The sequence below is a fragment of the Palaemon carinicauda genome, chromosome 2 (assembly GCF_036898095.1).
Source record: "Palaemon carinicauda isolate YSFRI2023 chromosome 2, ASM3689809v2, whole genome shotgun sequence".
Lineage (NCBI taxonomy): Eukaryota > Metazoa > Arthropoda > Malacostraca > Decapoda > Palaemonidae > Palaemon > Palaemon carinicauda.
The window spans coordinates 109676707-109698502 of NC_090726.1; the positions used below are offsets into that span (position 1 = coordinate 109676707).

Genomic DNA, 21796 nt, shown 5'->3' on the forward strand with positions numbered 1-21796 from the left:
CCTTAAAAATAATTTAAGAATAATGATAATAACAATATGTAAATAAATATAAATAAAGTGATAGACTAGAGATAAGAAGTCAGATAAAATTGGTTAACACGACAGAGCCGACACACCATGTAAGGCTGGCTAAGTACCCTCCAGGATAGCCACTTCAATTGAAGAGCAATGCTAGTTCAGTCGTCTCAAGAAGCATAATTATGTTAGCAGGCAAACTAGATTAATGTTGTGGACCCCTTAAGTAAACCACCTTTGAAATCCAAAGGGTAGCCCTTATTGATTGTTCTGCTCATTATTATTTCTAAGAACCAAACATTTGTGGGAAGTAAGAATGCTTTTCTTGGCTTTGACATGTATAATTGGTCTAAAATTCTGATGCATGTGGAAAAAGCCCCACTATTTTTTCCAAAGTCAGAGAAAGATTAATATTAAGGTTGGTTGCTTCTGAAGCAAAAAAATAAAAAAAAAATAAAAATAAAATGAAAAAAATAAAAAAAAATAAAAAAAAAAATAAAAAAGGATCCACCCATTCAGGGGTTTTCTCACCAGACATTGCTGCAATACATTGAAGCCATGTGACTTCTACAGGGAAGTACTTTAATAGGATTTCCAGATTATTAACATCAAATTAGGATTAACTTCTTCTCTTTGTTCCTACTAATTTTGCATTTTAGGGACTAATATATTCTAGAATGTTGTTGTTGACAAAAGTTGCTGTCTTAAAAATAAAAAGTATAGAAATTCAATAAGGAAATTTTTAACAAGATTACAACTATTTTCAATATTAATAAAAGGAACATCAACCCTGGATGTAATGATTATTCGCCGTAAGAAATTATGAACAATAATTTTTTTGAGTATAGAATTGACACTGGAAGGACAAGTAAAAGGCCATATTGAGCTACAACTGTCTTTTCTCTTTTTCACAATGAACAACACAGTACATATATAACAAGACAATTAACATACATGTTATCAAGACAGCATCTGATATTCCATAAAGAAGTTTAAGCCAGTTTCAAATAAATTGCTTGTTTTCATTAAAAGAGAAACTTAATGATATTATGCAAACTTTTTAGAATAACATCAGTGAAAATGTTATTGATCGATGGAGGTATATTACAAATATTGATAACAAAAACAACCAATATTCCTTTGAAAATGGACTGAAAAGTGATTTTATGAAAAACTATGCTGTCTTTGTTTTATACCTAAGTTTACCCATGTGCTAGTGTTGCCTCCTTAGTCTTGCTGTGTCACTTTGAATTAGGCCAAGTTTTTTTTTTTTTTTTTTTTTTTTTTTTTTTGTGAATTCACAACCAAGACAATAATCTGTAGGATTTTCATGTATGTCAACAACCAACGAAGTGCCCTCTACTTTGGCCACTGGGACACCATTGATGCTTTGGCCATGTAAACATACCTTGAATGAAAACTTTATTTCACATGTGACACTTGCAACTCATATTCTTATTAACCTCCAGCAAATGATCCTTCTGCATTTGCACAGTTATCCAATAAAAAATGTATTTTCAAAGTCGACTTAAGACAGCTTATTTTAGTCCTACATTCAACACTAATAATGAAATGCTTTTAATATACATGTGGCAAACTATGTAACTACACACTTTACTTCTCTCATGATGCAATATTTGAGGTGCTTTATTGACATCTGTTTTAAATACATTCTTTACACTAGGACCTTATGATTCTTTATACACCATTGTATTCATGTTGCTGAAAATGCTTTCTCATGTATTCAAACATGCAGAACTTCATGAGATAAAGCCAGGGCTACCAGGGTATGCACCAATTACAGAAGAAAGACACGAGCCAAGCCTGACCCAATCAAATGAATAACGATATGGCTTTGTCTTAGACAGAACTGTTGTTGAACTATATTAATTGCATTGATGCCATAACTATGATAGCTCAGGCTTTGGAGTTACAGGCATGATGGTGCAAACACACATACCAGACACCTAAAAAGTGCAAGAACAGTATGTCCAAGTAACAGTAATTGCATGATAAAACCTTTAGTTAGAGGCAGAGCACGAGGAGAACACTTTGAAGAACAAATATTAGGGGCACTGTAGTGATTTTTATTGACAAAGGTAATGCCTGAAAACATATATGTATAACCTGGAATTTAGAATTACCATCTTGATAGTAACTCAACTTCCATATATGACCTTTAAAACACATATACAACCCCTTGAGAATGAAAAGACATTACATAAATATTTGGAAATTGATTATTACAGATTTAATTAGTCTCATCCTAACAAGAGCCTTTGCACAATGGTAGCCCGTAAGTGATGTTGATTAAGGCGTTGAAGGGAATGAGAGGTTTGGTGTAGACTTGGGAGCTTCGACTGACCAACCAAAACAAATATGATAATGCAGCATGTTCTTTACACACATAGATGCTTACACAAAATACAGTCATCCAAATTTGATGAGAAGATATTTAGTGCCCGTTTCATTAGTGATTATTTTCTTTATCAAGGTCAAATCTCCTCTTGAGAATTTCGCATACAATATGGGTTCCATATTTGCAGGTGTTACGTTTACATCCATTCCCCATGGAAGGCGGCAACCACTAAATTTTACAGATTGAAAATATGATAATTTACTGGACTGTAATTGGAGCACACTACTGTACAGTATAGTACATGACGGCTAAGAGAAGAAGATTGGGTATCTCTTCTAAGTATTAATGAAAAGTGTTTGGAGGTCAGAGTTATAGAATATTTGTGTAAATAGTTTTTTGAAAGTTTGAAAAGTTTTCTTATTGGAAAAAGTGAGAGATTTCAGGTTAAAATAAAAAAGTTAGAATGTTTATAAAATTTCTGATAATGTGATAACGTTTCTACATACTACTGGAAAATCTCTTTATTTCGAAGACTTTTTAATCGTACGATAAACTCTTTAAATTACATATTCTTAATTCTACACACTATTCCTTTTTATGTGCATAAATGATTTAAGGATAATTTCCCAAGGGGCATCTCATAGTGTAGAGAAGGGATGTCCTTTGGCTGCGGGAGGATGGATGGTAGCCTTTGTCTTTTGGATGTGTATGCTTGTTCTTATTTGCTCATTTAGTAATGGTCATCAAAAGAGCTAAATATAGAAACTTGAATAGCAACATGGCTTTTAGATATTCCCGTTCCCAATTAGTCTAATGTTCAATCAAGTGGACCACCAAGTAGGCTAGAGTTTTTTTTTACAATGGCCCTATGGTTGACCGTGGATAAGTGGAAACCCATATAAGGATGACTTACTGTTATCATATAACTGTTTATGCAAATTAATATAACGTTTTTGGTATAGGAATTGTAAATACCGTGAAAAGTGTGACAGATCCGATTTATAGGTTTCTCTTTTGCCTAAGAAAAACCTTGAAAACTTATCATTACATCTGAATCGGGTAAAACAGAAATTCAATTTTTATAAATCAGAAAATCATTATACATATAGAATCCTTTATGTATCACATTTGAATGTATTCGACAACGTTTTACATTTCGGAGAACTCAAGAGATAGAAAGCCTGTCTGTATCATACTGGATTGGTAAGTGCTTCAATCTGTCTTGATGACAAGGCTTTGTAGCACTGTACATTGCAATGCCCTTATATTATTAAGAATTGCATTTTAAAATTTATACATCTTGGCTGTTGTATTCAAATGACATTATGTTAAAACTGACCAACATAGTTTATAGTATTTAAACTGCTTTTTACATCATTACTTCATCACTAAAGATAGGATTGCGGCCATACTTACAAGCACTTAAAACTATGAAATAATGAATTTATCAGTAATAAATCCTATCAGAAAATAATTTCAGGACAATTTTGTGAACTACATTATATATACATATGTACGAGACGTAATATAAAAATTCAATAAAAACAGAACATGTTTAATTGAAAAGAGTCTTGTGTACTTGTTCCTATACTGTACTGTAAAAATAATACTGTCCCTCTAGAAAGCTACAAAAATATCTTCAAATACTGTTCTGTATATTTATATATCTTTATATATTCAACTTACATCTAAGATAAAAACATTTACAGATATGTGATAGAATTCAGAGACACACAGACAATTTTATTTTAGTTCAAGATAGAATAGTAGGCACACTAACAAGTCACTGAAGCAGGAGAAAGGTCACCGTCAAAGCATGCGAGAGGGATGGCAGCTGGAGTTAACAGCCCCCCCCCCCCCTTTTCATAGTGCATGCAGTAAGTTTTCCCCAAGTATCTGTTGGCAGTAAATTTATTTTCAAAACAATTTAAAGGTTTATGGATGTCTGGAAGTGTTATGGCATCTTTTAATCATGAGTACAGTGCTTTCAAATTGACTGATCTTTCTCCAGCTTTCAGTATAGTTGACCCAAGAAGTTGATGACCTGATCACATTGATAAAGTACATCCATACAGGCAGTAGTTGCAGAATAACCCAAACATTTTATTCAATTATAGACCCCTGTGAGTATTTAGATTTTCTTCTTTCTAACTCGCAAATTTAAAACTCAGGTATGTAATTTTAAAAGATCCTTTCGGTAACGAAAATGGCCTAATTAATATAACATTAGTTTTCTTTATTTGTTACACCATTAAGTCATTATTTCTGCCAGAATAAAGATTAATTTTTGAATGCCTAAAGATTTTCTGTTTAAGGACTGAGGCAATTATTCAGGAATTGCATACTGTAGGCTACTATCATCATTTTAGTTGTCAACGAATCTGTTGTCTCATAATAACAAACATTCATTCCAACAAACAATCTGGAAAGTAACAAAGTGTTAGTAGAAATATATAGGTCTTTTTGAAAGACATTAGGCCCAAAACTTTATTCTTGTTCTGAGTACAGTTTTGTTTTTGTTTTATTTGCCATAGACGGGCCAGTCAGTTCTTTTCAAAAATACAGTATATACACAAATTGGCAATGGTCTTTCTCTGATATTCGTCATTCAGGAGATGAACAAACATCTGAATGTGGCTGTTGAATTAGAATTTTCTCCACATATTACATACAGGTATCAATTCGTTCATGAAAATTGTCACAATTATAATGTAGTTGTGTTACAATCTTTGAAATATGATAAAGTAGTTGTGTAACCATTTTTAAATATATTAGAGTCCCTTAAACTTTTATTTTGTTTTTGTTTTACAGAAGCAGTAAGCCTTTACATTGTAAGGTATTTTCTATTTCATCGTTACTCGACCCATCTGAAAAACACAAGAGTAATGCTTCCTCATGCACTGCCTCCTTTTTCATATAAGGCTTAAAATTTACATGGAAGTTATGAAACAGGTTAAACTATCCTCATGTTTAATATTATATCAACAGTTATGGATTGGCTCTCATGTTAACAATTATGGATTGTATGTACAATATACAGTGAAGATGTGTGCCACGGCTCTTGCCACATCCACAGACTTCAAATTCCCATTTCGTAAAGTAAATATTAAAAGCCATATCAAAATTGCGGAATGGATATTTTTTCAAGATTCATGTAAATGACTAACAAACACAGGAACACTTTAATTTAGAAAAAATATTATGGTTAAAATACAGGGCCAATAAGGTTAAAACATATTGTATTGTGTACTGCTTGGAAAAATAAAGAGTAAAGCCATAGATATATATTGTAAACACTAACTTGTTATAGTGGCTCAACTTTACAATGAAACTCACTTTTTCTGAATGAATTCATCCCATCATACAATTTGATATCAAATTAAATGGGTTGGCCACTTAGGTATACAGTAACTTTAGAATATGAATTTTTAAACTTATTACATAGCTCTTGAAGGTAAACGATGATTGTTCTTGTATCAGTCTTAGTTCCATTTGCATAAAAAAAATATTCATATGATGTCATTTAAACCTTTTAATCTACTTTAAGGCAGATTCCATACCTTACAAACTATGCACGTTATAGTAACTACAGTGTTCTACAGATTTGACAGTGTGTGCAGAGGTGACTACCAGTGGTGATGCAACATGGTAATGATTAACAAGGAGGGAAGCTGCTGACAGTCATTATTATATTTACAGTGAAATGATTGTGTGTGGTTCTCTCCTCTCTGGGTTTATCAGGGGATTCCCTTTGACGTGAAAAGTAAGAAGTTGGTTTCTAAATTCTGTTTAATAACTTGTTTCATTTGGTTACTTGACAGTTCTTAAGAAAATATGTGTGTTCTCATGTTTGTCTTTGATAGATTCAAAAGAGAAATCTATAAAGATATTAGATCTCTGCAAATGACAGAGAAATTTTTAATTTTATTTTGATACAGGGTGATAATTATAATGAAAAATGGCTGCCTTACAAAGAGAAAGATAGGGGTAAAATTAGAGTAGGGGGAAATTGTAAAATAGTAAACAGTGTAAAAATAAATGCCTGTAGAAGTATTGATTACGCAATAAACCTTATGTGTACATTTTATTTTCATGTTCTGTACAAAGGAATATTTTCAATGGTATCAATGTGACAGATTCCGTATGATAGTAACCAGTTTGCAAACAAAATTACTTGATGTCTTGAACTGTAATAAAATTTACCTATTTATATTTTACAGAAATGAAATATAATGATAAATATAGGGAATTTCCCTTTTCAGAACCTCTTTGCATAATGAAAGTATACTGTTCTGATGTTAAAAAAACATTGCTTACAATACCTAGATTAAGGTCACCTAATTACCAAATTTATGAAAAGACAATTTTAATGCTAAGAACGTTTAAACAATACTCATGTCATTATTAGATTGTATGAAACATTTTATTTAAATTTTTAGTTTCATAAAGGGAAATACAAAGAAAATAATTTGAAAACCACCAAACTTTCTAGTGACCCATTCAGCTGTTGGATAGTAAATTCATTATTGTTTGAAAATATGGTAAATGTGGAATGTTAAATCATAAATTTACGAGATGTTAACTTACTTAACACTCTCTTGGAGTTACAGTCACTGCAGGCCAAATACAGTATTATTTTATATAATGCACAAAAATCCCATTTAGAATAACTGCATCACTTATTTTCTAATTGAAAATACCAAAATATACATCCTTTAAGCTCATGTATAATTTAATATTTAAAGCTGTACTGCTTGTTGAACAAAGAAATATATTCTTTAAGAAGTATTTGTTTTCAAAGTTTTCACTTACTGTATACTTGTGTGGCATAAAGGTTTTAATCAGAGTACTGAGCACACAACATTATTAAGTATTATCTTTTATTTTAGTTTATAAAACGTCCTTGGAGCATTTTTGTTGTGTCTATAAACACAGAAAATGATAATACTGATGGAGAGTCCAATAAGATAAGAGAAAAAATCTTTGAGAATAAGATGTCAATGAATGCACCTGTTGCCAATTACAGTAATTACAAAGAATTGCCTGTATCGCTTGCAACTTTTAATTCTTCGTTAAACTAGTTCAATAGTTATATTTCCTGAGTCATTATTGAATATAAAAATATTGAAATTGAAATCACCCAGAGAACAGTACGCTGACTCAAAATCATATTGTAAAACAAATGCTTAAATAGAAAATGTCCACATCTTTTATTTTATTTTCTAATTCCTCTCTTCTCACAATAAGGATAGTCATGAACTGTAGCAAATAAGTTACTGAATATTTGGCACTGACTTTTAAAAATAAAAAGTTTATTTTGTATCGAGTGCTTATAACGTCATATCCAATAAAGCAATTAATGATGTGTTAATGTGCTTTTGCTGTGACTCCTTTTTAAAACGACTTTATTTTTTGTTAAGAAAGAAAATAAAATTTCTTAGCATTCATTATAATTTTGTTAATTACTCTAATACGGACATTTATATTAGCTTAGAATAAGTAGATTTACTTTGCTTCTATATATGTTTTTACATTTTTTAGAGTTAATAAACATCAGAGCTTTGATTTACATAAGCCTAATCTCTGCATCTGAGTAATTTAGTCAATAAATTATATATACAAGTCATACGGCCAGATCTCTTCTATTGTTCAACAAATCATCGAATTTTTGTTCATACAAGATTCATGAGAACCATTAAAGAGTTTGAGGACTTGCTTTTCTTAATATATAATGTCCACTGATGAGGGAGAGGGATTGCTCTCTATGAAATTTGAAAGATTGTATTATTTACTCATTTCAGTTACGTTTTATGAATTCTTATTACAAATAAGTAAATGGTTAAAATACTTTCTTCACTAAGACAACCATTCTAACTGGTTATGATATTGCAATACACTAATACAATACAGTACTCATCAATCTAATGTCGATCTGTCAGTTTATCTCCTGAACTAAATAAGATTATATTTTGGTGCCAAATAAAACTAACCGAAGTATGTTGTAGAGAGTCGGTCATCAAATGCACAGAACATAGGAACACAGTTTTCTAAAGTGATTAGGCAGAAAGACTCATGTTATGTAATGCGGTGAGGCGTAACAGGAAATAAACGGTATTCTATTATCACTTATCTACAATCAACAGCTGTGTGTAACACAGTGTCGTTATTTTCCTGCGATTGTATACTATTGTCACTCTGGTGCACCGAATGCTATGGAAAGTACACAGAAGTGTCCCTTACGAATGATTCCGACATTATGTTTACAGTATGCACACCGAGCTGAAAAATGAGTGACACATTCAAAATATGAAAGCCAGCTTGGACTTGTGGTATTTTGATTCCCCATGTCTAGCCAAGAATCAAGAGATACATACTTTTTTTCATAATGTCAACACAAAATCGAAGAGTTTCTTAGCATTCAGATTTACCAGTCGTAGTCATGGGCGGTAGCTTGTGGCTGCGGATTGTGAGGGAGAGTCACTGCAGGTGGTCCTTCAATTACCTTTGACTCTCCTTTGATGTCCCCGTCACCGTTGATTACATCATTGTAAGCCTGGAAAAGAGCATTAATGAGGAAGATAATTACCCTAAATCTGAAATTTAGTCAAAATAGCTTCATATATACATATGTACTACAGTAATATACTGTATATATATATATATATATATATATATATATATATATATACATATATATATATATATATATATATATATATATATATATATATATATATATATATACATATGTATATATATACACATATGTTGTAGACTACTGCATTAATATATATATATATATATATATATATATATATATATATATATATATATACATATATACATATATACATATTGCATCAAATATATATACATGTATACAGAATATAGAGTAATATATATAATAATAATAATAATAATGATAATAATAATAATAATAATAATGATAATAATAATAATAATACTAATAATATATCACATTTTCTCGTGAATTTCATTTAATCACAAATACCATAAATACTCTTAATATCGAATTTGCTCTGCCTTGGGATCAGGGACCCAAGGAGGAATCAACTTTAAGGTAATAGCTTCGGGTAGGCCAAGGATTCGAACCCTGGCCCAATGGAAACTGATGTTACAGTGACTCCGTCTTTACCACTAGATTACCATAGTTTACATTGTAGGGTTACACTGACAGTAGTACACCTTCTGGCTCATTTCTAGATCATTCAGCCTAGAAAATAATACTTTTGGAAGCAAATACCACCCCAGAACTCTGTCAGGTGAAAGTGCTGATAAAAATCTGGCCTTGTAACACGAGTAGTTTGTAGTTCTTCTCATCATTTTTGCAGATCACAGATCAACAAGATTTGTCAGAACTTCTGGGAGGTGACAATTGATGTGTGTAGTTGATAACACAGATTTTGTAATATTTTTTGAAATTTGTTGTACGATCATGTTCATTAGCGACGATACTGTGTACTTTTATTATCGTTCACAAGTGAAGAGAATTATTTGTATTTTTTATAATCTTTTTTAATTACATGAGTAAATCAGCACATATAATAAGAATATATTTAATATATAATGTAAAAAAAGAAATCTTCACTGGTAAAATCTTTGCTATTTTTTATATTATATCATGAAATAAAAGGAAACATTCTGAAATATGAACGATGAAATCAGGGCTGCCAATTACACGCAACAGTCTTACGCAATGAAAAGAGAAAATTCGCCTCCCCGACTTCGAAAGATTTGCATGCTTGAAAAGCTCCAAAAAACAAAGCTGCAACTTGTCAGATGAAACAGTGGCATTCAGTATTTAGCCTACTCGCTAACCTAACGTTGAGGTGAAAGGCAGGAAACTTCAGTTGTTATATGGAGAGTCATAAAAGAAATAATATCTTCCTCATCGAAATTAGCCGTAAATTAAACATAAGTCTGACAACAATATTCAGGTGGATCAAATTCTTCAACCAAGACGAGAACCTCAAGAATAGGTCAAGAAAAGGACGACCCCCATGCACTACTCGAGAGCAGGATAGCCAGATCATTATTAAAGTGAATTATCCTTCATCATTACGTTAAATAACAATATATTTTCCTCAATAATTATCACAAACAAATCAAGTAGGCTCTTGCCTAAAATAAAATTTCAGACCAATAGACCCAGTATTGATATTTAATTCTTAATTGAGTGCTTGAAAATCTAAACCATACATAAATGATAAAGAATTAAAATCTTTTTAATTTTACCATTTTAATTTTCTTCCCAGTAAAACATATCAGAACCTGAAATTACAAGTAAGCCACTACGATCATTCGAAAGTTAACATGCCCTCTTAAATCAGCCACTTTACGGGAACTTGCTGCCACAGCTGCAGCAGTTGCCAGATGTTGCTTTCTAGATTGACAATTTGTCAGAAAATAAAAGTACACAGTATCGTCACTTATGAACGTAACTGTACAAAGAATCACTAGACCTAAAATTAAGTAAACCTTAAACTCATTTTAGAAGTTAAGCATAACAGCAGTACTTTGTTTGGTTCTCTTATTTCCTCCGCCTAAACTTACGGATTTTTAAAAGCTCCATCGCTCTTCCGGAATTTCAAGAAGGAACTACATTTTGAATGTGAGGACTACTTGATTTGAGGCTAACTGTATCTTTCTAGTTATTTGTGTATCTCTTACGCGCGAATCATAAAGAGACCTCACTGAAAAGCCTGAAGCTTGAGAAAATTAATTCATTTCTTTGCTATGCCAATATAACTCATAAAACTTCACAGGCTGTTAGCCTTAGAGCTCCATGAAAAAAAATTTATACGGTTTCTTTCATTATCTCAGCACTTGTTAACATCATTTTGGACACTGCTAATGGATTGACTATGCTCTGTTTTGGAATGTTATCATTAATTAAAGTAATCAGGCTTAACCAGTCCATACTAGAAATGCAGTTAAATTATGGTTCCGAAAGGTCACCTGTATGGTTCTCATTACAGTCAAACTCTGAATTAAGATTGTACCTTCAATTGAATCCTTGGGGAATACAGTAAGTTCACATGATTATTGTGCATGGTCAAATTATTTGCTAAATAAGCAACCAATAATTAGAAATGTTAACTGGAAATTCCAGATTTTTCCCTTTTTTGCTCCTCTGAGAATCTCCTACCGATTCATTGATAAACCCTCTCAATACGTGTTATGACAGTAGCTATGCAGGCACGTAGTTCTTCCTCTCATTTGTCTCATTAGTTTTTTACTAGGATTCTACATCTCATCAGATATCATAATGATTGTCATTCATGTTTCTATATCAGGTTTGCATTGCAAATACAGATGTCTATAATAAGGGCGATGAACACTTTGTGCTCTCTGATTCTGAGTACTCTTTGGACTAAATTATATCTGGTAGAAATCATAATTTATATACTTTCTCCATTATCTTCTGGACCTTTCCACTTATATGTCCTTTCTGTGACTGGTTGCTTGCTCTTCTCTTTACATCACATGCCCAATTTAGCTCGACACATTTTCCATCTTCGGAATATTGCATGTCTCTCAGCTACCTTATTTGTGACAATGTCATCAAATTATATTCCAGTCATGAATCTTAGATGCTTGAGTTACTTTAGATTAGAAACTCCTACATTTTCTTTTCAAGTCCCCGTGTTTTTATTTCTCTGGAAATCCCAGGTCTCACATGAGTTACAAATTTTCCTTCTGTTTATCAATGAAAAACTCTTATTCGTTAATTCAATATTGGACTTCTTTCATTTTTTTTATTTTGCCTCTTTGCTTGTAGCTAACCACATGACATAAATTATTTGTAGTTGATGTTTGGTATAATGTTCTTTTCTTAAATTGTTCATCTTTTATATTTTATTAATTTCTGTAGATTTATTCCATGGCATATCTATTATTTTGGTATGTGTCCTGGGTGCCTGTACCATATCACCAATATATCACCCAATTACATATAAATTTTAACCATTTTGCTGAAATTGGAGTTTTTTATGTTTCGTATTTATTTCAAGTATATAACAAACTTGGTAATTAATTGTAAGTTTTTATATACTGATATGAATCTAGTGGATTTTTTCAGTGTTGGAACTAATAAAATAATTGTAATTTTTCCTGAATGCAGAGCGTAATAACCAGTCTATTCTTATGGAGTTCACCTTTTAATCTGACTTATTTTGGCTATAGTGCCTTGGGTGACCTTTGCAGGGACTAATATCCTTACCTTTTTTAATTTCAACATGAGCGAAGTTTTTACTGGCTTTCTACAAACTTGATTCAAGTGCTATACATGTGTTATTATGAAATTCATGAATTTAAAGAGCCAATTTACCTTCTATAATATGTTGTTTTATAAGTAATGACATAAACATTGTATATCTATGCATAAAAGTTTTTGATCAACTGTATGCAAAGCTAATATCCATTATTTCGTATTGTACATGTGACATCAATAATGTCCGAACTAAAGTTCAATCTGTTAAGCTGATACTTTTTACTTGAGAATACACAAGCAAAATATGAACTATTAACTAATGACATTATGAAAATTATAGATGATTTCATTCTGATTCCAATATACTTCAAAGTAACCTACCTGGAACCTGTGTTTGATACTCTCATAGTCAGGACTTAAATCTGGAGAGTTGATTGGTGAACCCTTCTCAGGGAAAGGAGAATTAGGAATGAAATAGTTTCTGAAAGGATTAGTGTCTGAAAAGACGCTAGGCGCTGCTTCTTTAGAATAGTTGTAGCCACCGCCACCACCGCCACCACCTCCACCTTCGCTTCCACCACCTTGCAAGAAGGGATTAGTGGCACCACCACCACCACCTGGGGGAACAATGTCATAAGATAAGTATGGTAGATAACAATTAATCTATGAACCACACAAAACTTAAGACATGACATCTGATTCAGTTTGCAAGTTCCGTAAGTACATTCTGTCCTTTTCATTCAAGAATTTCCTGACTGCAAATTCACTTATTCAAGGTAATAAATGGGTGTCGATTAAAAATCAAATATGCACGGAATTTCACTTATGCGGGGTAAAAGGAAATTACCCCCCCCCCCCAAAAAAAAAAAAGAATCAGACTTCCATAGACAGAAATTGCTATCCATTCTCCCAGAGCCAAATAGAAGTCTCCTCCCACACCTCTCCCCAACCCTGACACTTTTGGTTGTCAGACAAAGTAAGGTAGCTTTTAGATCTCTTACACAAATGAAAAGTGTTGGATGATGTTGCGCATATCTCATGTTATAATTCGTTGAATTTTTTAGAGCACGTTCTCAAAGAAACTTGGCTTAATTTTACCTCAAAATTGATAAATATCAGGTAGATTCTATTTTATAAGAATTTTAACTTCATTATATTTTTTCAATCTGAAATCGCCAATGTTATGTTAATAATGGAAACTATTCAAAATTATGATGACTTAATAGCAATGAAATTTCATAACACTTCTTTTATGAAGAGAGAGAGAGAGAGAGAGAGAGAGAGAGAGAGAGAGAGAGAGAGAGAGAGAGAGAGAGAGAGAGAGAGAGAGAGAGAGAGAGATAATATAAAATTTTTCTATGTTGGTGTTGCATAGCATGGGGTCTATGCTATTTGGCAGTCCACAAGAGAGGTACAACTTTGCTGGAGAACATAAGGTTTATGGAAGAGCTGAGGATGATGATGATGAGATACATGCTACAAATGCATTAAGCAGTGGCTGGATACTGCTAGGTGGTGAATCTTAGCAATCCATGTTTGGCAACGTTTGTACTCATATGAGAGGATGACCAACTTGGTGGATTAATGAGAGCGTTGGGTGTAGAGGAAATGTCCCCCAAAATCTCGATGAAGTCACTGGCAGCAAAGTCACGGATTGGGTTTAAGGCGATGGAAAAAAAAAACTGTCTTTTTTACTTTTACTCCTGATGCCTGGTGGTTAATCTTACTAGAATTAGTACGGACCGGGAGGGGTCCCTTGCCTTAGTTAGATAGGCAATGTTCATCATAAGGAAGTGACAATCCTTTGATGTCTCTAGCCAATGAATCCTCTATGGATGATGACGGATTGATAACATTCAGGAGCTAAAATCTAGGGGGGATACCAGCCACGTTTCACTTAAATCTGTCTGTTCGGTCCTCAAAAAGTTTTTTTTCTTATTCTTCGTTCCTCTCCGGATGAGCTTCGAAGATAGAGTTAGAAATTGTTTCTTACTTCTGTATTACATGATACAATAAATTATTATACATTTCATATTATAGAATGGTACATAGCTTTAAACGTATGTATTTAGAGCCTCTTTTAATTACGTATTTTCATTGGTATTGTCTTTATGATAATATGACCACTTCATCTTACACCTGAGTTAATTTTGTACATCTGGCAGCTGTACGAACCATCTCCATTAAAACATCTGGCTTAAAAGATATTGTGGTAAATCTTCTTCTAGATCTCTTACATGTAAAAATTAGAGTTGAGCATCTCTAATGTTATTATTTCAAATCTTTACAGAGATTTCTTTTCTAAAAAAAAGTAAAAATTTTAGCAAATAAGGGAATTATAAGATTGTCAGATTTTTATATAAATTCTAACTTTCTTATTTCTTAACCTGAAACCTCATCAGTCGTTTATTTTAAAAGAAAATACTCAAACTTATGATAAACTAAAAAAAAAGAACAGTAGTTCCCAGTGTATAGTAGTGCATAGAGAAATAGAATCTCTGGTGTCTATAAGTTAAAGTTCTTGGTCCTTCACCATTTATGTCATATCAATATGATATTCGGTTTGACTTATAAAATTAGATTATAAACTCTTCATTGTTCCCAGACGATTATGCTAAACTTTTACTAGTGATATTATGGATAAAACAGGATGTAAAACACAGGGAAATTCAAAATATGACTGTTATCAGGTCTAGGTTACTAATAGGTTCCCCCAGAACTTTATAATGAAAGTGTTTCTTTAACTACATACGGCTTTTCCGTATCTCTTCTCTGCAAATTCAATTCATTGGAACATATCTGGTTTATTTTTTATTTCACTGAACAAAAAAGAAAAAAAAAAAGTCTATATTAAAGAATTGTTTTATCCCTTTATCTTGCCGTGTTTTAGATATCATTCCAATAATTGTATGTTGAGCTGTGGAGAAAGAATTTTAGGTTTGTTGAATTTCTTATCGATAAATTTTAAATCTATCACTGAAAATGTAACTCAATTAGCTTATTACTCATGATTTATAAGTTTTTCGTTATTCACATCGTGCTTTTTATCCAGAATTTCCCACTCTATACTCTCCACCAGGTTGTTTTACATGATTAATTATAACGTTCTTGTCTTTTATTAAAAGAAGTTCACAACTATAAAGTATTTCATGTTTTATTCCTTTAGTGATCAAATTATGGAATTATCTTTTAATCAGGTAGTTGAGGCAGTGGAACTTCAGAAGTTCAAATTTGGTCCAAAATTGGTTAAGCAGATTAAAACGAATCCTGCTTCACTGTTTGATTGTTACTGTATTTGTCATTAATCTTACTTATTTACTAAGGTTTCTGTCTTATTTGTTTTCCTTTGTTATTTTGTATTTTATAACACATTATTTATTTATTTTCTTCTGTACTGAGATGCCTTCTAAATGAGTGCCTTTTGGCATGGTTTTTTTTTTTTTTTTTTTTTTTCAAATAAAGGCGTAACTTGTTTTATTGCAACAATAATATAATGTTGATGATTTTCCTAATTGAGTGCATGCTGTAGAAGGGTCAGCAGTTTTGTAACTAGCTTTTGCATGTGCACCGAGAATCTGTTTGTTGTAAGCTGTCGTTATTGATTAATTAAGATTAAACATAGATTATTTAGCGTATCATTCCCCAAGACATTATAACAAGTAGCTCCAAGGATGAAATGATAATAAATGGTGAGTTTATATTAGTCATGAAACTACATTAGAGCTACTAAGCACTTCATTTTAAAGATACCCGGTCTCTGTGAATAATAATGGGAAAATTTGAAGGAGAGAAAACTGAGAGAGAAAAGAAAATCAGAATATCCAGGTGCTAATACATACAGTACACTACTGAGAGACTGAACAAAGAGATGACAGGGAAAAATAAATAGTATAACACTCATGTAAGAGACGGCCAAATGTAATGACCAAAGCGTTAAAGATGGATTTTGTTATTAGCTCTTAAGAAAGTATAGTATTTCACAGAAAGTCAAAGGAAAATATTATATTTGAAAACAGAATATTTTCATGAAGATCATTAAAACCTCTTGGAAAGTGATATGCTTACAGTTTGGGTGGGTCCCTTTAGTCAAACTGTTATCATTAATCAGCATAATAGTTAATTCGACTACTAATTAAGGTAATTCTAGAGATAGTAACATACCTGGTATGTCTAGCATTCCATTGGTGGCATTGTAAGTGCCATACCCGGCATCACCTGCTCCCTCATTTAATTTCTGGGAACTTAAAGCCCTTGGAATTGGGTTTGCTGGTACACCATGAGGGGCTAAAGCTGTTCCCTCCTCTGCCATTTGTCGGGGATCTTCCTCAGGTGGGAGATCAGGCTGGAATCCAACATCCCTTCGGTAGAAGTTGATGAAGATGAAGCCAGCCAGTATGACGAGTGACATGATACCATAAATTCTGAAGACAACCGAAGTTCCTGTAAATTTAAGAAATAAGATACAATATTATTTTTGGTGCTTAGTGATTGGTATGAAAAACTTAATAAAAAAAAAGAAAGGGATTTATTAATAAATATAAAAAAAATGCACGTATTTAAAGTTCTTAATAAAAATTTCTCACCAGGCATTCAATCAAGGTAATATAGTTATGTGATATAGCCTACTGTTCTATGCTATTTGGGTATTATATAACAAATGAGTTGGTGAAATTGTGTTCCAAGTCTAAATATAGCAAGTAACAGGATCGAGATTTTTCGACCACCTGTATTGTTCCCTTGTGTGAGGACACCAAATATGCTTGTTAGTAATAACTTCTTTTTATGAAATAACAATAAGGAGCTCCATCATATAATTTTATAAAGTACTTTCTAATTAATAAATATGTTATGCACTCTCATCAGTATTATTAAAAAACACACAATTCTCCTGCTGATGATAATACAAACTATCAGTGGTATCATTGCAGCTGAAATACTCTTCTTCGGAGGTTAAAAAAGAAGTGCTAGCAAATGCATAAGAAACTACTAAATAATCAAATGAGATGTAACGATATCCTGATACTGACCAACTCATAGATAGCTTTAACGGCTTTAATTGTGATCGAAATAGGTCACAGGAAATTGATTTTCATACCATAGATGCGGGTAATAAACTTCAATTTTCCGTTCAATACTTAGTTAATAAATATAATCAAAGAGGTCAAACTAGGTGAACAAGTATACGCCCGAAAAAAAAAACTCATTCATAAAGTTATTCACAGGAGAATTAACTTGATAATTGTCAAGTAAGAGCCTTGAAAAAAAAAAGCACACACCCTCAGATTAGCCTACACTACTCAAATAGTTTTAGATAAAACTAAATGAAAATAATAATTGATCAATGCTAGTGTTGTCCTAATACCTCTTAACGAGATAAACTAAAGTGGAATTCTTATACTCAATAGTAATATTATAGTAATAACAAGGATAATAATAATAATGAGATAAAGATCTTACATTTATCTTAAAACTTATTTCATGCTTCTTTTCTTCTTTTATTCAATGATGCTGACGCAAGCAGAGATATGTATCATATGACAAGTATCTTAGTCTAAGTAAAATAGTATTCTGACAGAGTTTTTGAGAGTGGGAGATATTTAACAAATAAAAATAATTGCATAAATGACATACCAAAGTAATTAACGAACATTCCACCAATGACAGCTCCACAGCCTCTGCCGAATCCATGATGTATCCCTTGTAAGACTCCTTGCGAGGATGACCGAAGATGTTGAGGAGTGTTGTGAGCGATGTAAGAGCAGCACGCTGCCCACACTGCAGCATGAGTAATACCTGGAAGGGCAAGAAAATGTTATTTCATGACGCAAATATTACACACAAAACTAATTTTCAGTTAGAATAATTACAATAAGATACTAAAAATACAGTCGATTTATTTCAACAAAATAGTTTAATGACATAAATCCAATGAAATCTTGAATCTGGACTAAAGAAACTATATTAGTCCCCGTTTATACATAAAAATATATTATATTATAAATGCTGTACACTGCAGGCAATATAGATTAATTCAAAGTGTAAAATGAATAATTCATAAGTACGCAATGCCTTTGCGTGTACAGGACTAAATATATACAAGTTTTATATGAAAATATAAATACAGATTTTTTTTTTTTTTTTTTTTTTGATAATGTTTGTCTTGGCTAGGAGCAGAATAACGTTTAAAGATCACAATTTCAAGATGGAATCTAGCACTAAGCCTGTATGCTTTTGAAACCAGTCAAAATATATTTATATAAGGAAAATATATGATTAGCGTACACTTGAAAATATGCATTAAAAAAACCTTAAATGCCTGGCAACATTTATTCCAGGATTTTTACCGTTTTAAAACCGATATATTGACGTAAATGAGTGATATTATGGTGACTAACCCGTTAAAGATAATAACAAAGTATGGTAAAATTACGGACGCCTGTATTTTACTGAAATATGGCTGACAAAAGTATATTTCTACGGAGAATTTCCGATTTAAATGACGGGTTTTTTTAACAGTGTAGTCACTGGCTCTTGATACTCTCATCAGGTTAATAGAAAGTATTTAGACACATCTAACTCACTTTATCTATACAATATAATGGAAGATGAAGAGATAATTTGTATTTCTATTTTCCTGTAAACATTTCATTAAGTGATACGTGTTTATGCTCAATTTTATCGACCACTCCCTCTTTTTTTATGTGTGTGTAATTTGGTTTTATGCTGCGTTTCCTGCCATATAGTTGTATATATTCTAATATATTTGTCGTAAGTACTGTCTATGGGATGTTTAAGGGTACCTTAAGAAATCACAACTTTGTATTTGTTTGTTAGCTATCAAGCTAATCTTATTCTATATTCTCCTTTCAGTAGCATCTTCATCTTTCTTCCAAGTTTCATAGATGGCTTTTATCATGAGGCTAACGTTGCACAAATTAACCGGTGACTCTATAGTTCCCTACTCGACATTACTTTTAGTTTTCACTTTAGTGAGTCTCCTGACGCCTACTTGGTCTTGCTTGTTAGCAATGCAAGTAGCTTCACTAGGGTAAACAACGGTTTTATTTTCCTTTGCACACTCCTGTGACCTTCCTTGGCTCCCTCGTGTGTCATCATCAATTATACTTCGTTCCAAATACCTATACCTTATTTTCTTTCTTCCATCAATCATAATAATTTCATAGCTAAATCATCCTATTTTTACTTTGATCCATAGTCTTACTCTTGATAAGATTTACTTAACCTTTCTCCCTGTCACATAGATTCTAAGAACTCTTTCCCTAGTCCATGCAACTTCTAACTATTACCACCACTGAGCACATCTTCCAATATCTATCAAACCACACTCAAATTACAATCCTTTACCTATTTCAGAACCAAGAATTGCTATTTATCTTTTCCTGCTTCCTATTGTCTCTATATCCATCACAGCATTAAACAATTTATAGAGGCATGATGCATGGTTGGTTGGTTTTAGATTGCCTTACCTTATGTAAAGCACGGGCTCGTGCATTGGCAGCCAATAAGGCATGATGCAAACCTAGACTGAGACCTAATTTTCATTAAAAGCAATCACTCTCATTTCCATATCAACAGCCTAGCTTTACAGCCATCATTAAAACCTTTAATTGTCCAGACCAAATTAATCTAACATCTTGAATTCTCAGCATTTTAAACAATACATTCATAACAATTCATAGCTTGCTTTCTCAAAGTCCTTTTACAGCTTGTTCTGTTATCTATTTTTTTTTTTTTTTTTTTTTTTTTTTTTTTTTTTTACAATGGTTTCATAACAAAAATTTGTTTCAAAAACTTCCTTCTAGTTTATATTAACAGCAATTTATTCCTACTAAATCCACCATACACCTTTTTAAATTTACACAAAATTATTCCTAATCATCACCTTTAGCTTTAAAGACCAGACCAATTAATACTTTGAACTACTCTTTGAACATTTCCATCTTATAGAAATGCCTTAAACACAACCAATTTTGTAATCTTAATCTACAATTGTCTGCTTTCATAATGAAGTCGATGAAAATGCCAGACTTGTAATTACAATGAGACATTTCCTGAGGTATTTATGAACATAGTGGAGGGCTGATTATTTACTGGTGGGCGAATATCTCACTTAAATGGTGGTAAAACCTTTTCCTTGAGGTTATCAAAATTTGAGGTTACCATAATTTGTACTTTACTTAAAATTACATTAAAGGTAGTATGGGTATGCAGCCAAATACCTTTTACTTATGTTAGTAAAGACTTATGCATACATATTTACATATATAAATATATACATGTATATGTATATACATACATACATAAATACAAACACAAATACACACACATATACACAGACAAACACACACACACACACACACACACACATATATATATATATATATATATATATATATATATATATATATATATATATACATTATTCTATTAGGTAAGCTACAACCCGAAATGGAAAAGCAGGAAGCTTCAATATCTATGGTTCCAACAAGGGAAATATGCCAGTGAGGAAAGGAAATGTAGGAATAGGCTATTTATAAGAAGAAATTGATGAAATACATAAAGTATTTCAAGATCAGGAATTACTTTAAATTAGATCTGTCACTCTGTATATAAACTATGAAGAGAGACTTATGGTGAACTGTTCAACATAAAAGCATTCACTGTAAGTTTTAATTTCCCATATTTAACTGCCAAATTAAGAAGATCATTTCACAGTCTGGGCACAGCTAGAATAAAACTTCTAGAATATTGTGTAGTATTTAGCGTTACGATGAAGAAGGAAAGACTCTTATAATTAACTGTTTACCTAGTACTACGTACAGAATGGTACAGTTCTAGAAAATCTGAATGCAAAGGATGGTCAGTTATGAAAAATCTTATGCAACGCTCGTGAAAAGCTAACTGAACGACTGTACAAGAGATTTATATCCACATAGGAAAACTTAATAGACTGCACGTTTTTCTCCAACAAATTAAGATGAGTTTCACCAATTGAAGACTAGGTAGGAAAACAATATTCGAAACAAGGTAGAATGAGGAATTAAAACATTTCTTCATGACAGAATGGTCACAAAAATCTTGCATGACTTTCTCAATAAGGATATTTTTCGTGCAATTAAAGAAGAAACAGGCCGAATGTATTTCTCAAGAATAACTCCTTGAATTTC

The 21796-nt window shown here is 32.1% G+C and overlaps 1 protein-coding gene across 2 annotated transcripts in view; it reads right to left on the reverse strand.

Annotated features, from left to right (window-relative positions):
* Nucleotides 1–896: 896 nt before the first annotated feature.
* jef (major facilitator superfamily domain-containing protein 6 jef) overlaps nt 897–21796 on the reverse strand; it is a 104436-nt gene continuing 83536 nt past the window's right edge. Inside the window, exons 10-13 of one of the 2 annotated variants that reach the window (XM_068357365.1) lie at nt 18240–18401; nt 16770–17048; nt 12990–13225; nt 897–8927 (exon numbers count right to left, since the gene is read on the reverse strand). In XM_068357365.1, the coding sequence (XP_068213466.1) occupies nt 8799–8927; nt 12990–13225; nt 16770–17048; nt 18240–18401 (806 nt within the window). In that variant the 3' untranslated portion in view covers nt 897–8798. The remainder of the gene's footprint in view (nt 8928–12989; nt 13226–16769; nt 17049–18239; nt 18402–21796) is intronic. The other variant, XM_068357370.1, reaches the window with a different exon arrangement.